This window comes from Meriones unguiculatus, chromosome 3, assembly GCF_030254825.1.
Source record: "Meriones unguiculatus strain TT.TT164.6M chromosome 3, Bangor_MerUng_6.1, whole genome shotgun sequence".
NCBI classification, from domain to species: Eukaryota; Metazoa; Chordata; class Mammalia; order Rodentia; family Muridae; genus Meriones; species Meriones unguiculatus.
This window is the reverse complement of record NC_083351.1, coordinates 178,429,174-178,449,005: the sequence shown is the minus strand read 5'-3', so window position 1 is coordinate 178,449,005 and position 19,832 is coordinate 178,429,174. Positions and strand designations below refer to the sequence as shown.

General features: G+C 41.9%; 2 protein-coding genes across 8 annotated transcripts in view; one reads left to right on the top strand and one right to left on the bottom strand.

The window, feature by feature from the left end:
• The window catches only part of Evi5 (ecotropic viral integration site 5), a 146,007-nt gene that overhangs the window by 40,305 nt on the left and 85,870 nt on the right, over positions 1-19,832 (top strand). For 6 of the 7 annotated variants that reach the window (XM_060381099.1, XM_060381098.1, XM_060381100.1 and 3 more), the window contains exons 3-4: positions 18,149-18,338; positions 18,939-19,163. In XM_060381099.1, the coding sequence (XP_060237082.1) occupies positions 18,149-18,338; positions 18,939-19,163 (415 nt within the window). Of the gene's footprint in view, positions 1-311; positions 387-18,148; positions 18,339-18,938; positions 19,164-19,832 lie in introns of those variants that run through there. The other variant, XM_060381097.1, reaches the window with a different exon arrangement.
• LOC110539792 (ubiquitin-conjugating enzyme E2 D2B) lies at positions 8,175-9,679 on the bottom strand. Its single transcript, XM_060381094.1, has one exon. The coding sequence runs from the start codon at positions 9,505-9,507 to the stop codon at positions 9,064-9,066; it is 444 nt and encodes a 147-aa protein (XP_060237077.1). The 5' UTR covers positions 9,508-9,679; the 3' UTR covers positions 8,175-9,063.

The window sequence follows — 19,832 nt, the reverse complement described above, 5'->3', positions numbered from 1 at the left end:
TAAGGAAGTTGTGTATTTTACAAGTTTACAGGAGAAATTTCCTTCCCTGCATCACTCTGATTGTGTCTTTAACTATGTAATGTCATAGATAGAAAAATGGGGGCAATGTTTTAGAAAATTAAAATGTAAGAAACATGAGAACAGAAAATTATTTTCCTTTACATTGTTTTATTTCTATTGTTTCTTTAAAAAAGTAAGTGTGTGTGGCAACCCTAGACAAATGTGAACAAACAGTTCAGTGCAATATCAAAGATTTGTTTGAAGAAAGTTTAATGATTGATAGACTTAAAGTTGAAATAGGACAGCCTCTTTTGGTTTGTGTTAAGATGTGTTTTTCTTTTTCATATTAAAGATACAAAGGCATTGGCAGAGATGAATTTAAGGAGGTAAGATTGAAGTGTGGTGATGCATTTTTAATTCAGAGGGGAAACATTACTGTTTTAAGGTTTGAATTACTTATTTGTGATGTTTAAGATTTTGGTATAGCAACCATGTTTGTTTCCTTTTACTTATTTCATTCACTACAATGATAAAACTATTTTTATCATAAATACAGTTTGTTTTAAAAATATAATTACCACGAACCTTTGATACCCTGTTTAAACATTCACATAGGATCTATGCTGTTGAGTGTTTTAGCCGCTGACCTGCATGGCTCTTGGGAACTTGAAATGTGCCTGGTCTGACTTAGGTGTGTGGTATAAGATTTTAAAGACTTGTTCTGAAAAAAGGAATAGAGCATTAATTTTAAGAAAACTGAGTACATGTTAAAATGACATTTTCTCTTTTGAAATGACATTTCTTCTATATTGCATAAAATAAATTAGCTCTATGTGCTGGTTTATGCTTGTAATCCTACCACTTAGAAGGCTAAGGCAGAAGGATTATTACAAGTTCCAGGTCCACTTGGGCTACAGAGTGAGACCCTATCTCAGAATAAGCAAATAAACCCAATAAACCAAAGAGAATAATAAATTATAAAAACTAGGCATTTTTAAGTTTTCAAAAGATGGCTGTTGCCTGGAACATTTAAAATTGTGTAAGTGGTTTGCGTTATATTTCTCTTGTACAGTCTGTTTCAAATGGCCTAATATTCATTAAATACTTTTTAAAAAAAACTTAACAAAACCAGCATTATCTCAGTTTTCCTAAGAATACCCTCTGTAAAACATCCAGCAAGGTTCATTAACGATTGGAAAACTTATAAGATACTTTCAAGTCTATGTCAAAATATATCTTTAAAAAAAGGTTTATTTTTGTTTTATGTGTATGAGTGTTTACCTGAATGTGTGTGCAAACCTGCGGGGCCAGAAGAGGGCAGAAAGGGTGCTGAAGTCCCTGGAGTGGAGTTAGCTATGGTCTGAGACAACGTGTGGGTGCTGGAACTGAACCTGGGTCCTCTATAAGAGCAGCCAGTGTTCTTAGCCACTTGAGCCGTCTCTCCAGCACAGTATATATATATATGCAAATTACATAATACATTATATATACACACCCTCAAGCATACAAACACATTGTAGGGAAATACAGCACTTCTCTTGAATTAGCTTTATTTTTCTTAGTTTTCTTATTTTTCTTCTTCCAATGATGCAGGTTGACTCTTACACTGCAGCTCAGAATTTCCTGAAACTATTATGTAGTCTTGGCTGCTCTTGAGCTCAAGGTAATCTCTTGCCTCAGCCTCCGAAGTGCTGGGCTCATAGATGTCTGCCATCATGTCTGGCTGAGGATAAATTTTGTTTTTCTGTTCTTTGTATAAAGAAATCTTGAACTTCTTGAGCTGGCATTTTAAAGAAACAGAGTAAGAGATCTATCATTTTGACACTTTTTCTTTTGAAGATTTATTTATTATATACAATGTGTGTTTGCATGTACACCTTCACGCCAGAAGAGGGCACCAGATTTCATTTTTTTAGATGATTGTGAGCCACCATGTGTTCGCTGGGAATTGAACTCATGACCTTTGGAAGAGCAGACAGTGCTCTTAGCCTCTGAGCCATCTCTCCAGCTCCTTGACACTTCTTTTGTGTTTTATTTATTTATTTATTATTTACTAATTATTTATTTACTCTGTATACAGCACTCTGCCTGCATGTACACCTGCAGGACAGAAGAGGGCACCAGATCTCACTGTAGATGGTTGTGAGCCACCATGTGGGTGCTGGGAATTGAACCCAGGTCCTCTAGAAGAGCAGCTAGTGCTCTTAAAGGCTGAGTCATCCTTGTTTGTTTTCTGTGCTAAATACTTGGGTTTTTTTGTTAACTCTGTCATTTTTATTGATCAGAGAGGAATTTGTATATGTTGACCCAAACACATGTCTCTCCTTAGACGTAAGCGTGTAGTTGTGCTTGTTGGTCTGAATGTGACGACAAACTTCCTGTGCTGGGCTCTAATCTGGATTATAACCGGCCACGCGTCTGTCATGTGAACACAGTAATAGAAGGACTGTTAGTGAGAAATGGCCCTCAGCAGATTGGCGTCTCAGTGCTTTGGACTTCACAGCTTCCAGGACTGTGTATAATTAGTACCTTTGTTTATAAATTACCTAATAGTCATTTTGTTATAGCAGACTTTACTTTTCCTGATTTGCTAAGCGTCTTTCACATTGTGTTTGGTGTAATATTATTAGAGACCTTGGAACCTTATTCTGGAAGCACTGTTCTTTGCGATGAGACTTTCTGCTTTTAGGTGCAGAATAGTTAGCTTTCCATGTGCTTTTCAATACAGCTTTAGTTCTTTATAATTTATCTTAGCAATTTTCAGATTCCCAGTTGGCAAGCTGACTGCTTGCTGTTGTATCTTTCTCCGATACCCACAGGAAAACAGTGAGCCAAAACTGGTGTTCAAAGTGTTTTAATATCGTGTATCGACAGTTGCCAAACTTCTGTGGTCTTTACTTTTTTCTTCCCTAACTTTAGACTGGAGTTTCTTTCTTTTTTTTTTTTTTTTTTGGTAAGAGAATTTTTTAATTATTATTATCATTTATTAGAATTTATTCAATTTGTATCTCAGCTGTGGCCCCCTCCCTTGTCTCCTCCCAATCCCACCCTTCCTCCCTCTTCTTCCCCTATGCCCCTATCCTTGTCCACTGATAGGGGAGGTCCTCCACCTCTTCCATCTGACCCTAGCCTATCAGGTTTCATCAGAACTGTCTGCATTGTCTTCCTCTGTGGCCTGGAAAGGATGCATACCCCAGGGGATGGTGATCAGAGAGCCTGTCACTGAGTTCATGCCAGAGAAAGCCCCTTCTCCCCTTAGTAGAGACTCCACTTGGAAACTGAGTCTATGGGCTACATCCTCTTCATGCATTGTCCTTGCTTGGGGTATCAGTCTCTTCAGGGCTCCTAGGGCTCAGGTTTTGTGGCTCTATTGTTCTCCTTGTGGAGCTCCTGTCCACTCCAGGTTTATCTTCCCCCTACTTTCATAAAATTCCATGCCCTCTGCCCAAAGTTTGGCTATGAGTCTCAGCCTCTGCTTCGATACCTCAATCAATAGAGTCTTTCAGAGGCCCTCTGTGGAGGGCTCCTGTCCTGATCTCTGTCTTCTTTTGCTTCCAATGTCTGTTGCGTTTGTCCTTCTGAATGAGGATTGAGCATCTTCCCTAGGGTCTTCCTTGTTGTTCAGCTTCTTTAGGTGTACAGATTTTAGTATGATTATCCTATATTACTGGCTAATAGCCACTTAGGAGTGAGTATATCCCAAGTGTGTCTTTCTGCTTCTCGGTTGCCTCACTCAGGTTGATCTTTTCTAGTTCTTACCATTTGCCTGCAAATGTCATGATTTCCTTGTTGTTAATAGCTAAGTAGTATTCCATTGTGTAAAAGTACTACAATTTATGTATCCATTCCTCTGTTGAGGGACATCTGGGTTGTTTCCAGCTTCTGGCTATTGCGAATAGAGCTGCTACAAACATGGTTGAGCAACATGGTTGTCCTTGTTGTATACTTGAGCAAAGTGGATCAAAGACCTCAACATAAAACCAGACACCAAATCTGTTATAAGAAAAAGTTGGTAAGCCCGTTGAGCTCATTTGCACAGGATACAACTTCCTGAACAGAACACCAACAGCACAGGCTCTAAGATCAACAATCAATAAATGGGACCTCATGAAAGTGAAAAGCTCTGTAAAGCAAAGGACACTGTTGTCAGAACAAAACAATAGCCTACATACTGGGAAAGGATCTTCACCAACCCTTTATCTGACAGAGGGCTAATATCCAGAATATGTAAAGAACTCAAGAAGTTAAACACCAAGAAACCAAATAATCCAATTAAAAATTGGGCTACAGAGCTAAACAGAGAATTCTCAATAGAGGAATAGCGAATGGCAGAGAAACACTTAAAGAAATGCTCAACATCCTTAGGCATCAGGGAAATGCAAATCAAAACAACCCTGAGATTTCACCTCACACCCATCAAAATGGCTAAGATTAAAAACTCAAGTGAGAACACATGCTGGAGAGGATGTAGAGAAAGGGGAACCCTCCTCCATTGCTGGTGGGAATGTAACCTTGTACAACCAATTTGGCGCTTTCTCAGACAATTAGGAATAGTGCTACCTCAAGATCCATCTGTACCACTCCTGGGCATGTATCCAAAATATGCTCAAGTACACAATAAGGACATTTGCTCAACACCATATTCATAGCAGCTTTATTCACAATAGCCAGAAGCTGGAAACAACTCAGATGTCCCTCAACAGAGGAATGGATACATAAATTGTAGTACTTTTACACAATGGAATACTACTTAGCTATTAAAAACAAGGAAATCATGACATTTGCAGGCAAATGGTAGGAACTAGAAAAGATCAAACTGAGTGAGGCAACCGAGAAGCAGAAAGACACACTTGGGATATACTCACTCCTAAGTGGCTATTAGCCAGTAATATAGGATAATCATACTAAAATCTGTACACCTAAAGAAGCTGAACAACAAGGAAGACCCTAGGGAAGATGCTCAATCCTCATTCAGAAGGACAAACGCAACAGACATCGGAAGCAGGAGAAGACAGAGATCAGGACAGGAGCCCTCCACCGAGGGCCTCTGAAAGACTCTATTGATTGAGGTATCGAAGCAGAGGCTGAGACTCATAGCCAAACTCTGGGCAGGGTACAGGGAATCTTAGGAATGAAAGGGGAGATAGAAAGACCTGGAGGGTTCAGGAGCTCCACAAGGAGACCAATAGAGATATAAAGCCTGAGCCCTGGGGCCCCTGAAGAGAATGATATCCCAACCAAGGACAGCGTGTAGACTTGAGTTTCTACCTGCTGTTGGTACTATCTACAGGGATGTCTTCCCGGTACATCAAGCACAGACATTAATGCCTGAGAACTTTCCCTTCTGTTCATACTGCTTTAATTTCTTGACAGTGTTCATATATGTGTATAGTGTTCTTAACCATGTCATACCTCCTCCTTTCCTAGCTCTCACTCTCCCTAAACCCTTTCCCCCAGACAGCTTTCCTCATCTGCTGGGGTTTCTTGTGTGAGGACGAATGTGGACCTATTTACTGGAACATGGACAGCTAACCCCTGAAGAAAAGTGACTCCCCTGCCCTGGAGCCTTCACTGCCCAGGGCCCCTCAGGGGGAGAGGAGCCTTGGGAGTCCCTCTCTCATCCACGATGGAGCAGTGATGGCCCAGGCTTGGGAGGGTGGCCACAGCTGCTCAGTCGCTGCTGTATTTCCAGAGCTGTGTTTCACATCTCCATCTTCCTGCCTTTATAGTCCTCGTGCTATCTCTTCTGTCATGTTCCCTGGGCCTAGGAGAATCCCCGAGAGCCCTGTTTAGGGCTGAGCACTGGGTTGTTGCTTGCTCTTAACACCTGAACGTATGTAATGTTTCTGCAACATACATACGCAAAGAAGAGAGGGAGTAAAAAGAAGCTTCTCTGACTGAGGCTGGGGGCAGCAGGAATCTCAGGGGCAGGCTGATGGCAGGGAGTGTGATGCCAGGGCTCTTTCGTACTTTTCAATTCCACAGTGTTTTTAGAGGGTTTTTGTTTTTAATGTTTGTTGTATGCAGGCTTCCATATACAAAGTAGATGACCTATGTTCTCAAAAGAGACAATAAACCTGCGCCGCACCCCACTTTCCTGACTAAGAGAATAAGCGTTGGAATAAGTCTTCTCAGTGGCTGCAGACTTCTGCTAGTAATACTGCACCTCGTTTTTCCAGTTGCCACGCTCAAGCCTGGAAGTCATTGATGTTTAGGTAGTGTAATTTCTTAATTATGGTAAAGTTACGTGGCCATCGGCCATGTGTTTTGGAGTCTAAGTTATTAACCACATTTAACAATAACAAACAAGAATACTTAATTCTAATTATATAATTTGTAAGCTCTGCATATTAAGGCATTTGTGAAAGATTTTTCTGTATGCCTTATCTAAATATAGCCCTGTGTCACTTAATGACAGGTTGGGTCTAGGAAGGCGCCTGTTGGGTGGTTTCGCCCTGTGAACATTAGAGCAGGCTTACACAAATTTGCCTGTTGCTGCAGCACCTTTTATTGTATAAAATGATGTAGTTAATTGTAAGACGGTGGTGTTTGTGTATCTAAGGAGAAAAACGTGCCATCAGAGTTACCAGTGGCATGTGCCACTGTGGTCTTGCAGGCTCCGAGTCCCTGAGTGAATGGGAGGGCCCAGCAGGCCGCACTGCTGTGGCCTCTGTACACAGTGAGTGCTAGAACAGGCTGTTACACTGCCATGAGCTTTATGGGTCCTGTCTGTCCCAGGGGAGTGCGGAGTGTGAAGCTCAGGACTACTGTAGGCTTTCTTTGTACACACTGTGTATTTAAAGTTATATGATTTACTTTGGGTTTTTTTTTTTTTTTTTGAAACAGTCACTTTGTAGCCCTAACTGGCTTTGTGCTGCTATAAAGATCAGGCTGGCCTTGAACTTTTTCTGCCTCTGCCTCCCATCTGCTGGAATTACAGATGTATGCCCCAGAGCCTGGCTATGCTACATTAGATCTTTGTTGTTGTTTTTTTTCTTCAAACTTTTTTTTTTTTAAAGGGGGAGGGGTATTAAGACGATCTCATTACATAGTTCAGGCTGGCCTTGAACTTGTGATCCTTCTGCTTCAGCTTTCAAAATCTGGGATTACAGGTGTGTTTTGCCACATTGGGATCTTGATAAATTCTTTAACTTGGATTCTTATAAAAACAGCTGGCTTAAAACAGTTTACAACTGTACAAAATATTTTCTTTTATTATATAAACTTAATTGAAAAATGACTTAAACTTCGGTAAAAAGACATACATGTGCCCACAGGCACACAGTCATAAATGCACATACACCTCTATCAGTCTAGGCTAAGTCAGGATCATCCCACAAGAAGGTCTGCAGAGGCAGGTCCAGGATGCAGAGCTGCCCTCTCCACACACACCCCTCCCCCCCAAGTGCACTCGAGTGTATACACACACACACACACTGGAAAGCCTGCAGAGGCAGGTCCAGCACACAGTCCCCTCCATGCTTTCTTTCTGGAATCTATCATGAGATTGTTTTACAGTTAGCTACTTTTTTTTTTTCTTTGGCAAAGGTGCATAGGGCACTATTTTAAGATAATTTTAAAAGGGTTTAGTCAGCATGGAAGGCAGCAACTTAGTTTCTGCTTTGCCTTTCATCCGTGGCAGCTAAAAGCAGTGGGATTTATCTTTTGTTTTGTTTTCTGTGGGACGGTGTAAAGATGCGTTTTAAAGACCCTGATGGCCAGAGGATATCAATATGGTGGAAGACTGGCTTGGCTTTTATAATTACATTAGGGAAAGAATGACCAGTTGACATGTTTGAAACATTGTTTTACTAGAGTATGAATGGGGGAAGACCTCAAAAAGCTACATACACAGCATAGTTAAAAATTGGATGAGTGCCCTGTGGATGTAGTGCAGAGTAATCCTGTGGGCATATGACTGTATGACTGCAGTTTTCTAAGTCTGGTCAAAGTTACTAACTCACTAAATAGTATTGCTTTTGTGTTTTTGTGACTGTCACGAGGCTTGGTAAAATGCAGTTTAGTTTTATTAACAAAGCAAGTTTCTTATTTAAGTTTTATTCTTGGGAGGATGTGTTTCCTTTTATGAAATGCCTTTTAAGCTATGCCTCTATCTTATTTTATTAAATTATTCTTAAGGTATCTATTTAACTATTAACAGGAATTGTTTCATAATTTGAAAATCTGACACTCTAAATGAAAGCATGTCAAGGCTGAGGGAAAATCCAATAATTTCAGCCAAACACGGTTCTTAAAGTAAAAAAGCCTATTCATACAAAATTTTTGTAATGGCTGGGATAATTGGTTTATTACACATATTAATTATTCTTGAATGTACAAGCTCCAGAGGAGCAATTGGGTCTTTACACACAAGTTTTTTCATCAAATTGCATTTTTACCCTTATATCCAAATGAATTAAGCAGTTAATGTAAGAAAAATAAGAGCAATTAGTGATGTCTCAATTGAGAAACCATCAATAAAGAATATGGAGAGAAAGACTGAAAGGAGGTTGAAGAGTCATGGAGGTACAAAGGACTTTGGAACAAAGCCTGTCTATTTTTGTTGCCCAGTTAGACTTTGAAACACAGGAGCTGTGTGGGCCTTACTCTGCCTGGCTGTAATGCGCATCTCAGTTCTAGGTCATTAGGACCGAGTACAGACACTTTCATGTTCTTCACCTAGCTTTTCATAACTTTAAAAATTTTTGATGACATCCACTTAAAAACAATCTCACAATTTCCTACCGGTGGGTGGAGCTTTAGCCCTTCGAAGCAGTGTGTACCACCACGCTCTCACCCGTGGCTACCCAGACTTGAGTCAGTAAGGAAAAGGTTTGGTCTCACATCTAGGTTATGCCTGGAAAGCACTCCTCAGCTAGGAGACAGTGTTGGCACAGCAGCACGGGGTTTCTGGTGCGTCCGACCTGCGGCGGGAAGAACGGGCACGCACCAGGAAGAAGGAGGCGGGCCATCGAGGCTTCGTAGGAAACAGTCAAATGGGCATCAGGACTTTCTCAGAGCGCTCCTAGCTTTATTTGTGGAGGGAGTCCAAACGCTCTCTAGTTACATGGCATACTTCTGCGTCCACTCCCGAGCTGTTCTGTTGTACGCTTCTCTATCTGTTTTGTAGATCTGAGCAATCTCAGGCACTAAGGGGTCATCTGGGTTGGGGTCACACAACAGAGAACTGATGGACAAAAGTACTTTTGAAATAGTTAGTGCTGGAGACCACTGTGACCGAAGAATATCAAGACAAATGCTGCCGTTACTGTTAACATTGGGATGATAAATTCTTGTTGTGAATTCAACCTTGGGTGGTTTGAAGGGGTACTCTGTTGGGAAATCGATCGTCAAGAAGAATGCTCCGCCCTGGTAGGGGCTGTCGTTCGGCCCGGTGATCGTGGCTTGCCAGTGGAACATGTCTTCCCCGACAGGGCCTGCGGAGCACTGTGCTGGCGGGTCCCGCGCCAGGTCGTTGAGTTCCTTGTGGATTCTCTTCAGAGCCATGGTGGAAGGCTGGCTTTGAGGGCCGGAGGCCGGCTTGTTGGTTCGGGCTCAGCGCAGCAGAGCAGGAGGGCGGCTCCGGCCTGCCCTGGCGGGGTGCGCTGGGCGCCGAGGCCCGCTTAGCTTCCGGCCAGCCACCGTGGAGCCGCCGCCTTCACCTCGGTCGGCGCATCGCGCTGCCGCCGCCCCTTCCTGTACCGCCGCCTAGCGGTCTCTCCTTCCTTGGCCGCCTCGGATCCCTCCGCCGGAGCCTCTGCCCGGGCTCGAGCCAGACCGCCTGGCTGCAGCCGGCCACTGCGCACCGACGCCGACGGGCAGGGTGGCGGTGGACGGGGTGATGTGTCGGCCGCGTGGGCAGCCTTTTTGTGTTGTAACACCATCGCCACCAGCCGGGGCCGGACCGCGCTGTGATGCCGCCGCGCCGTGTCTAGGTTACCAGGGCTCTACCTTTGGTTCACCTTGGACGAACCGGCAGCCACTGCTGTTGACGGGGAAGAGGCTTGACACAAGTGTTCCCCAGATATTTCAGATTTCAGAAGGAGCGGTTTTAATTTTAGGTTGTTTGTTTTTTGAGACAGGGTTTCTCTGTGTATCCTTGGCTGTTCTGGACTAATTTTGTAGACAGGCTGGCCTTGAACTCAGAGTGCTGGGATTACAAGCGTGAGCCACTGTGCCCAGCTTTGTTTCTAATTTTTTAAGAAGAGGAATTTTAATTTTTTTCATTTTAAAATTTTCAAGAAGAACATTCTAAACTTTTCTAGAATATACAGAAAACAAGAAAGCAGATGAATTGTTCCCATCTCTTCTCTTTATAAAGTGTACCAAAAATAATCTTTGACAAAGTCAGTCACATCATTTGAAACACATTTACAGTACTTTACAGAAAAATTACAGTAATAAAAGGCAGTTCTCCATATTCTCCCCAGGGCCAGCTCCACACCTTCTTTTTCTCCTTCTTTAGGAAATAAACTAGAATAAATAGCAGCAAAAACTAAAAAAAGCACAAGAAACACAGGTACAAAAACAAAACCCATAATAACACAGAATTGGAAGCAAGCAAGACACAACAAGCAAATGACCAGTAAGATTGAAAAAAAAAAAAAAGCTCAAACAAAGCAGTAAGAGAGAGAGAAAAGTCTATGAAAACACCATTAAGTTAGTTTTGGATTGTCAGTCTGCTGCTGGGCTAGTGTGGTTTCTATACCCAGGGAGATGCCCCTGGAGGGAGGGAGCTTGTCCTTTACAGGTGTTTGTTGTTTGTTGTGGGAAAGCGTCCCGGTTGGGGTCGGGGAGCGTGCTTGTAAAGGCCGCAGTCTTTGAATGCATCGGTCCTGCCGTGTCTAGGCGGCGTGTTTCGGAGTCTTCCACCTTCTGTGGCTCTCACAGCCTTCCCTTCTCTTCTGCACAGCTCTGGCTGTGATGAAGGCATCTCACTTAGGACTGAGCGTTCCACAGCTGTGGGTCCGCGTCGGTTCCCACGAGCTGCAAGAGGGGCCCCCTGACAGTGGCGGGAGACGCTGGTCTGTGCGGCAGAATGCTGTTAGGAGGCATTTGTTGCTGGGTTCCTTTAGCAGGGCAGCAGTGTCTGGCTTCCCGGTAGGCCGGTGGCTGTTGGAGTTGGGCTCCTGGCTGCCTGGTCAGGAGCTTCTTCATACGTGCAGCTTCCGTAGGACCTTTCAAATGGCCCTCACTCTTAGGTGTCTCTCATTTTCCTCCCGTACCCCACTCATCCTGTTCCTTTTAATCCTTTTGCTCCAGTCCCGCCCCCACCTGACCCCAGAGCTCTCCATTACTGTATATTCTGGTTCTGTTTGGAGTACAGTTTGTGCAGGGCACTAAAGAAAGATCTTTTTGCTTTCTCCTCTCTACAGCCATACAGTTTGACCAGAACCATTGGGTGTTGGTATGTGTGTGGATTATGCCTAGGTCTTCAGTTTGATTCCGTTGATCAGCTTGTCTTTTTATGCCAATACCGGGCTGTTTGTGTTACTGTCACTGGATTACAAGTAGAAATCTGGGATGCTGCTGCCTTCAGCAGGTGTGTGTGTGTGTGTGTGTGTGTGTGTGTGTGCCCTCATCTTCCCTATCATGATGAAATTGTTTTTTCAATTTCTATGAAGGATGTGTTGGCATTTTTATGGGGATGGTATTGAATGTGTAGATCTCCTTTGGCTGTTCAGCCCTTTTCACTTTTATTACTCCTACTGATCAAGGAATGGTGAAGATCTCGCCACTGTCTGCTGTTGTCTTTGATTTCTTCCTTTAATGTCTTAAAGTTTTTGTTACACAAGGCTTCACTTTTGTGGTTAGAATATCACAGGGTATTTGTTTATGTATTTATATTTTGAGGCTGTTGTGAAAGATACTCTTTCCCTGATTTCTTGTTCAGTCTGTTATTTGTATATGAGAAGGCTTCTGATTTTTGTGTGTTAAACTTCTGTCCTCTGCTAGTTTGCTCAAAGTGTTTATCCGCTGTGTAGGTTTTTTTTCTTTTGTCCTTTTTTTTTTTTTTTTTTTGAGTAGCCTTGGCTGTCCTGGAACTAGCCAGGTAGACCAGGCTGGGATTAAAGTTTGGATGGGATTAAAGGCATGCACCACCACCGCCTCCCACTTCATGATAGAATTTTTAGCATCATTTATATCTAAAACCATATCATCTGCAAATAAACATACGCTGATTCTTCCTTTCCTGTTTGTGTCCCCTAGATTGCCTTCAGTTGTCTAATTGCTCTAGCAAAGGCCTTCAAGTACTGTGTTGAGAGAGTGGACAGGCTTGTCTCGTTCCTGATTTTAGTGGAAATGCTTTTGAGTTTCTCTCCATTTAAGAGACCAGCGTCTCCCGCCACTGTCAGGGGGCCCCTCTTGCAGCTCGTGGGAACCGACGCGGACCCACAGCTGTGGAACGCTCAGTCCTAAGTGAGATGCCTTCATCACAGCCAGAGCTGTGCAGAAGAGAAGGGAAGGCTGTTGTGACTGTGGCTTACTGTAAACTGCCTTTATTGTGTTGAAGTATGTCCCTCGTATCCCTAGTTTCTCCAGGACTTTTATCATGAAGAGATTGTGGTTTTTTGTCAAAGACCTTTTTTTGTATCTAATGAGATTGTCATGTGGTTTTTAATCTTTCAGTCTCTTCTCCGTGCCACCCCCTTTTTCTTTTTTTGAGACAGGGTTTCTCTATGTAGTGTTGGCTGCCCTGGACTCACTTTGTGGACTAGGCTGGCCTTGAACTCACAGAGATCCACCTGCCTCTGCCCCCCAGAGTGCTGGGCTTACATATGTGCACTGCACCCAGCTCTCAGTCTGTTTATGTGATAGGTCACATTTATCGATTTGTATGTGTTAAACCATCCTTGCATCGCTGGGGTGAAGCCTGCTTGATAATGGTGTATGATCTTTTTGATGTATTTTGGATTTGGTTTGCAAGTATTTTACTGAGAATTTTTGTGTTTGTGTTCATAAGGAAAAGTGTAATTCTCTTTGCTAGGTCTTTAGGTATCTGAGTAACTGGTCTCATAAAAATGATTGGGCAAGCTGCCTTCTGTTTTTATTTTATGTAATAATTTGAGGAGTATTGGGATTAACTCTTCTTTTTAAGTCTGGTAGAACTCTGCACTCTGGCCCTAGGCTTTTTTTGGTTGGTAGACTTTTTTTTTTTTTTTTTTAATTTTGGTTATGAGTGCTCTTTCTGCATGTGTACCTGCATGCCAGAAGAGGGCATCAGATCACATTATAGATGGTTGTGAACTACCATGTGGGTGCTGGAAATTGAACTCAGGACCTCTAGAAGAGTAGATAGTGCTCTTAACCACTGAGCTTTCTCTTCAGCATGGTTGGTAGACTTTTAATGACTTCTGTTTCACTCCGGGATATAGGTCTGTTTAAATTGCTTATCTGATTTAACTTTGGTAGGTAATAAGTATCAAGAAAATTACCCATTTTTTTTTAGATTTTACAATTTCACGGCATTCAGATTTTTAAATTTAAAGTATGTACTTACATTTCTCTATTGTTATGACCCTTTTGTCTTTAATTTTGTTAATTTGCATCTTTTCACCTTTTAGTTAATTTCACTAAGGGTTATCGTAGTGATTTCTCTCATAGAACCAACTCTTCCTTTCAGTGAAACTTGGTATTTGTGTGTTTGTACCTGGACGACTTCAGCCTGACTTCCGTTAGTCCTTGCTGTCTACTCTTTATGGGTGTTAGTTCTTCTTGTTGTAAAGCTTTCTTAGTTGCTAATATGAGATCTTTCCAATTTATTTAGGAAGGCACTTAGTGTTGTGAACTGCCCTGATTACATCTCATAGTTTTGTAAATGTTGTGTTTTCATTTTTATTCAATTCGAAAAGTTTTAAATTTCTTTCTTGATTTCTATCTTGCCTCATTCTTTACTGGTGAGTTGTTAGTTGATGTCCACCTTTAAACAGTGGTAGTCTGATAGGAAGCAGAGTGTTATTTCAGTTTTCTTCCATTTATTCAGATTTGCTTTGTATTCAAGTATGTGGTTCAGTTTTGCAGGATGTTCCATGCACTGCTGAGAAGAAAGCATACTTTTCGGAGTCTGGGCTAAAATGTTCTGAAAATATTTGTTAAGTACATTAAATTTATGATGCTATTAAACTCTTTAGTTTTGGCGAGAGTTGGGTATTGAAGTTTATGACACACTCGTCAGTGTGTGATTTTACCTGTAATAGTGTTTTTGTTTGTTTGTTTATAAACTTGGGAGTCCTTTTGTTCGATGTATACATGTTTAGAATCACAATATCCTCTTGGTAGGTTTTTCTTTGAGTATGTAGTGTTCTTTCCTGTCTCTTCTGAGTAATTTTGTTCTGAGGTCTTATTTTTGTCAGCTATGGAAATAACTATAAATCTGCTTACTTCTTGGGTCCATTTGCGTGGCGTATGTTTTTCCATCCTTTTTCCCTGAGGTAACGTCTCTCCTTGATGTAATGTGTGTTTATTGAATGAAGCAAGAAGAATGGCTTCTGGTTTCTTATTCATCCTGTTAGGCTGTGTCTTCTGTTGGAGGAATTGAAACCTTTAATATTGAGGGTTATCATGAGTGGTGTTTATTAATCCTTGTTGTTAATGGTGTGGTTTTCCTCCCTCTTTTGATTTCCTGGTTTGGGATGATGTATTCCTTGTGTTTTGTGGTGTATGGTTAACTTCTTCAGATTAAAATTTTCCTTGTGGCTCTATAGGGCTGGATTGGTGGCTAGATACTGTTTAAACCTGGTTTTATTATGGAATATTTTCTTTTCTCCATATATTGTGATTGATAGTTTTGTTAGATGTAGCAATCTGGGCTGGTGTCCGTGGTCTCCTAGAATTTGTCTGGCTTTTTAGAGTCACCATTGAGAAGTCAGTTGTTATTTTAACGGATCTACTTTTTCATGTTATCTGATCTTTTTTCCCTTATAGCTTTGACTATTCTGTCTTTGTACTGTTTGTTTAGTATTTTAATTATTATGTGTCATCTGGAATTTCTTTTCTGGTCCTGTCTACTTGGTGTTCTGTATGCATCTTGTACCTTGGGAGGGGACTCCCTTCTTTAGGTGAGGGAAATTTTCTTCTATGATTTTGTTGAAAATATTTTTTGTGCCTTTGATTTGGTGCTGCTCATTGTGGTCGTTATAGTCTTTTCCTGGATATTTTTAGATTTAACATTTTCTTTGACTGAGGTATTGCTGTTTCTTCTACTTTGTCTTCAACCTGAGATTTTCTTTTCCATGTCTTATACTCTGTTTGGTGAGGCTTATCTCTGACGTTTTGGTTTGATTTCCTAAATTTTTCTTTTTCAATTTTACTTTTTTTTTTTTTTTTTTTTAAAGACAGGGTTTCTCAGTATAGCTTTTGCTGTCCTGGACTTGCTTTGTAGACCAGGCTGGCCTCTACTCAGACTCACAGCGATCCCCCTGCCTGAGTATGCCACCACCATCCAGCTTCCAATTTTTCTGTTTGGGTTTTCTTTAAGATTCTATTTGCACTTTCAAGTCTGTAACTGATTTACTCATTTTCTTCTAGTGTTCGTTTGTGTTTTCAGACTTCATTAAAGGATTCGTTTGTACCTGTTTTTGGTCCTTAATCATATTCCTAATTGCTGTTTTAAAGTTCTTGTCTTATGCTTCAGCTCTGTGGCCTTCCTCAGGGCTACTGTAGTAGTGTTAGTGGGTGCTGGTGGAAGCCAGTTGCCTCGGATGTTAATGATTGTGTTTTTGCACTAATATCGGGCATTGGGGGCTGAGATGATTGAGGAGCTGTAGATGTTGATGTCTGGTCTTGTCTTTGTTGGGAAGGTGTTTAATCCTCTGGTTTCTGGTGCCCTTTCTGGATCTTAGGGAGGGGTGACGGTGGGCTCCCTGGTAGGGTGAGGAGGAAAGCTGGCGGCGCTGCTCCGTTCTCTGGAGTCCCCAGGGAGTGGACAGAGAATCTGAGGAGAGGCACTGAGGTGCAGGCTGCTGTAGAAGACTGGAGAGACTGCAATGGAGGACAGGACGGAAAGTGAAAGTCACTCCATCCCAGCATCCAGGGGTGCTCCACTTGGGGTCCCAGGAAGAGAGTGCCTCAAGGTGTTGGTGGCTGCCATGAAAGAATGGGTGTGCCCTAGGGCTCAGCTAGGGCTGAGTGGTTCTACAGGAAGGGGAATTTCGTCTGCTGAGGGTTTGGGGGAGTCCCTGGGGAATGGAGGGAGAGTGAAAGGGGAGAGATCTGCAAGTCCATCCACTTATTATTCTGATGCTGGTCTGTGAGAACCACATTAGCTCCATGCTGCCTGGCATTTGGTATCTTGAGACCTTAGGATTTCAGCCATGTTCATGTGTGGTTAGTGTGGTTTATATTACATGTCTGCGTAAAGACATTGAACCTTCTTCAGGTGCTTTTTGCCCATTTCTTATCTCCCCTTATATTTTGCTTCTAACAGTATTTGGGAAATTTTTAAATTTTTGTTATGAAATATATATTTTTTCCAAATAAGGATAGAACTTGTTTCTAAAATTAATAATATGGTGTAGTTTATTATGACATATCTAGAATATACAGGGTTTTCTTTTTGTTGTTTTTTTAAGACAGGGTTTCTGCATTACACAGAGCCTTGGCTATCCTGGAACTCACTCTGTAGACTAGGCTGTCCTTGAACTCACGGAGATCTGACTGCCTCTTGAGCGCTAGGTTTAAGGTGTGCACCACCTGGCTGGAGTAGATGTTTTACATTTCCTTAACCACCTTTCTTCAGAAAGGAGCCCAAGATGGGACTGCAAAGTCAAAAGCAACAGGGATCTTTAGAGAAAAGCCCCAGCTTCACAGGACAAGCAGACTTACGGAATTCAGGAGAGTGCTCTGCCCGTTGTCACTGGCTAGGAGTCTGGGCCTGGTTTTGCCACATCTGTGTATAGCATACAGTTGCAAGTATAGATACTTTGTTTACATACATATGTGGTACATATGTGAAACAGGTAAAAAGAGAAGGGATTTGGTTGATCATTACTTTTCAGATCTGGTAAAAGAGTAAACTTAATAGGGTTTAAGGATTAGTAAATCCATAGATTCTGTTGAGGTTTTTAAAATATCTGTTCTTTTCCCATAGAGCTACTCCTCCCCTGACTTCCCTAATTTGATTTTAAAACATCTTTAAATGACAGCCCTTCATTCACTCACCGGTCTGTCTGTCTGTCTGTCATTTCTTTATTGAGGCCACATGTGTGTCAATCAGAGGACACTTTGTGCTCCCCTTCTTCCTGGCAAGCCCCAGATCTTGAGTGCAGGCATTAGCAAGTGCTTTACCTGGTGAGCCATTTTGCTATCTGTGGGCTGCTTGTGAGCTTGCCTGGGTGGGTCTTAGAAATCTTTGGTAGGTGCACTTCCTGCTGCAGCCTCTTGAGTGGTGTCTGTTCCGACTGTGTGAACTGCTGTGCTCAGCTCTCTTCACACAGGCGGAGGTCAGAGAGTCCAGGGGAGGCAGTCCTTGTCTTCCACTGTGTGAGCACTGGGGATTGAGCCTGGGTTGTCAGAGTTGGCAGCAAGTGCTCTATCTGCTGAGCCTTCTGCTCAGCCTTCTCACTGGCTTCTTTTTTTAAATTTATTTACAGTGGTAAGAACATGAATTATAACGGGGCTGACTGTGCTAGCGTGCTTATAATATACCTACTACTTCAGTTTTTAAACTGCTCTGCATAGTGAAAAAGTGCAACACTTGCATATTTCAACCAAACAAAAATTGTTAAAACTGTTTGTTTGTTTGTTTGTTTGTTTTTGAGATAGGGTTTCTCTGTGTAGTCTTGGCTGTCCTGGAACTCACTTTGTAGACCAAGCTGGCCTTAAACTCAGAGATTTGTCTGCCTCTGCCTCCCAAGCACTGGGATTAAATGTGTGTGCCACCACACCTGATTTAAAGCTGTATTTTAAAGCTGGCATGAAGGTACTTACCTTTATTCCATTCAGAAGGCAGAGGCAGGAGGATCTCTGTGAGTTTGAGGCCAGCCTGGTCTACAGAGTGAGTTCCAGGACAGCCAGAGCTACACAGAGAAACCCTGTTTTGAAAAAACAACAACAACAAACTAATTATTTTAATGAAGTTTTAAATGTTCCCCTACCTTATATAGTAGCATGTGAAGTGTTATCTCAAACAATCTTAATTCTGTTTTAGGTTGATAGAGACAGACAGTAAGTCTCTAAGATCTGTGAATGGGTCAAGAAGAAACAGTGGCTCCTCCCTTGTATCCAGCTCGTCAGCTTCCAGCAACCTCAGCCACCTCGAGGAAGATTCTTGGGTTCTTTGGGGAAGAATTGTGAATGAATGGGATGATGTGCGCAAGAAGAAAGAAAAGCAAGTAAAGGTATTTTCATTGTTTGCTGGAGATTTTTTTTTCTTTTTTTAATCCCAGAGAATATCAGGCATGGTTTTAGGAAAAACAGGAGGATTCTAGGTATTTTGAGCTGTGTTAGGAACAGGTTGTCTTTATATGTCTTTATCATCCATGCTGAAATAGAAAGCTCTGGTTTGAAGAAATTCAAAGTTGAAAATTAATTTAGAAATTAAATTCCATTTTATAAATTCAAGACAGCTTCCAGCAAAACATCATGTACCACAAACCGAGTCTTCCGCGAAATCAGAAGCTCCCACTTCAGCGTTCTGCCCTTCTTTCGCTGCAGCAGCCCTTTGGATGTGAGGGTATGGGAGCATAGAATGTGTCAGGGACTTCACAGCACCTTTAAAGGCCACATTCTTAGGGGAATGACAGTTTATCCATGGCTTTGTAGACCCCTGATCAGCAGAGCCAAACCTTAGCCTTGTTAAAGAACGTCATAGTTCATTATTAAACAACTTTGTGAATTATAAGTTTGATAAAGTTTTCCATTGCAGCGCTCCTCTCCCCAGAACTCTTGGATTACAAGGCATGAGACATTTAAAAGTTCTGCTTTTGTTTTGTTTTTAGGAGCTTGTTCGTAAAGGGATACCTCACCACTTCAGAGCAATAGTGTGGCAGCTTTTATGTGATGCACAGAGTATGCCTGTTAAGGACCAGTACTCAGAACTCCTGAAAATGACTTCACCTTGTGAAAAGTTGATCCGAAGGGACATTGCTAGAACTTACCCAGAACACAATTTTTTTAAGGAAAAAGATAGTCTTGGGCAAGAGGTTTTATTTAATGTAATGAAGGTAAGGACTATCTATTCATTTTTTTAATAAAATGAATTTGTAAAGGGTTGGAATTATACATTTCCATAATTAGTGTGAGCTCGCATCATGGTAATCAGGGGCTTGAGCAGCACATTTTAGTTTCAGCGCACTTTTTTCTTTCATTCTGGAGAACTTATTAGAACATTCATCACCTTAGAGCTGAGCTGTCTCTACCCATCAGACATACTAATGGCATGGAACCCGTTATTAATTATGAAAGCTCGGCCTTGTTCCCTACTAGCTCGAATAACTTAATTAACCCCTTTATACTAATGTGCATTCTGCCATGTGGCTTGTTAACTCTTTCTCTGCGTCTGGCTGGTGATTTCTCATGCCTCATTCTTTCCTAGAGTCCTGTCTCTGCGAGAAGTCCTGCCTCCCTTTCCTGCCTTTGCTATAGACTATTCAGCTCTTCATGAGACCAAGCAAAAGGCGTTGGAGGGAGTGTTTACAAAATATGATTCAGCCAGTGAATAACAATGTCAAAGTCCAGCCTGTACTCAGCTTTCTGCTGGTACAGAAACCAGCATTTGAAAATAATATATAAGGGCAATTTTTACATAGTGTACTCCAACATCTTTTTTTTTTTCTATGACAGATAGTGTTTGTCTGTGTAGCCTTGGCTATCTTGGACCCTCGTTGTAGACC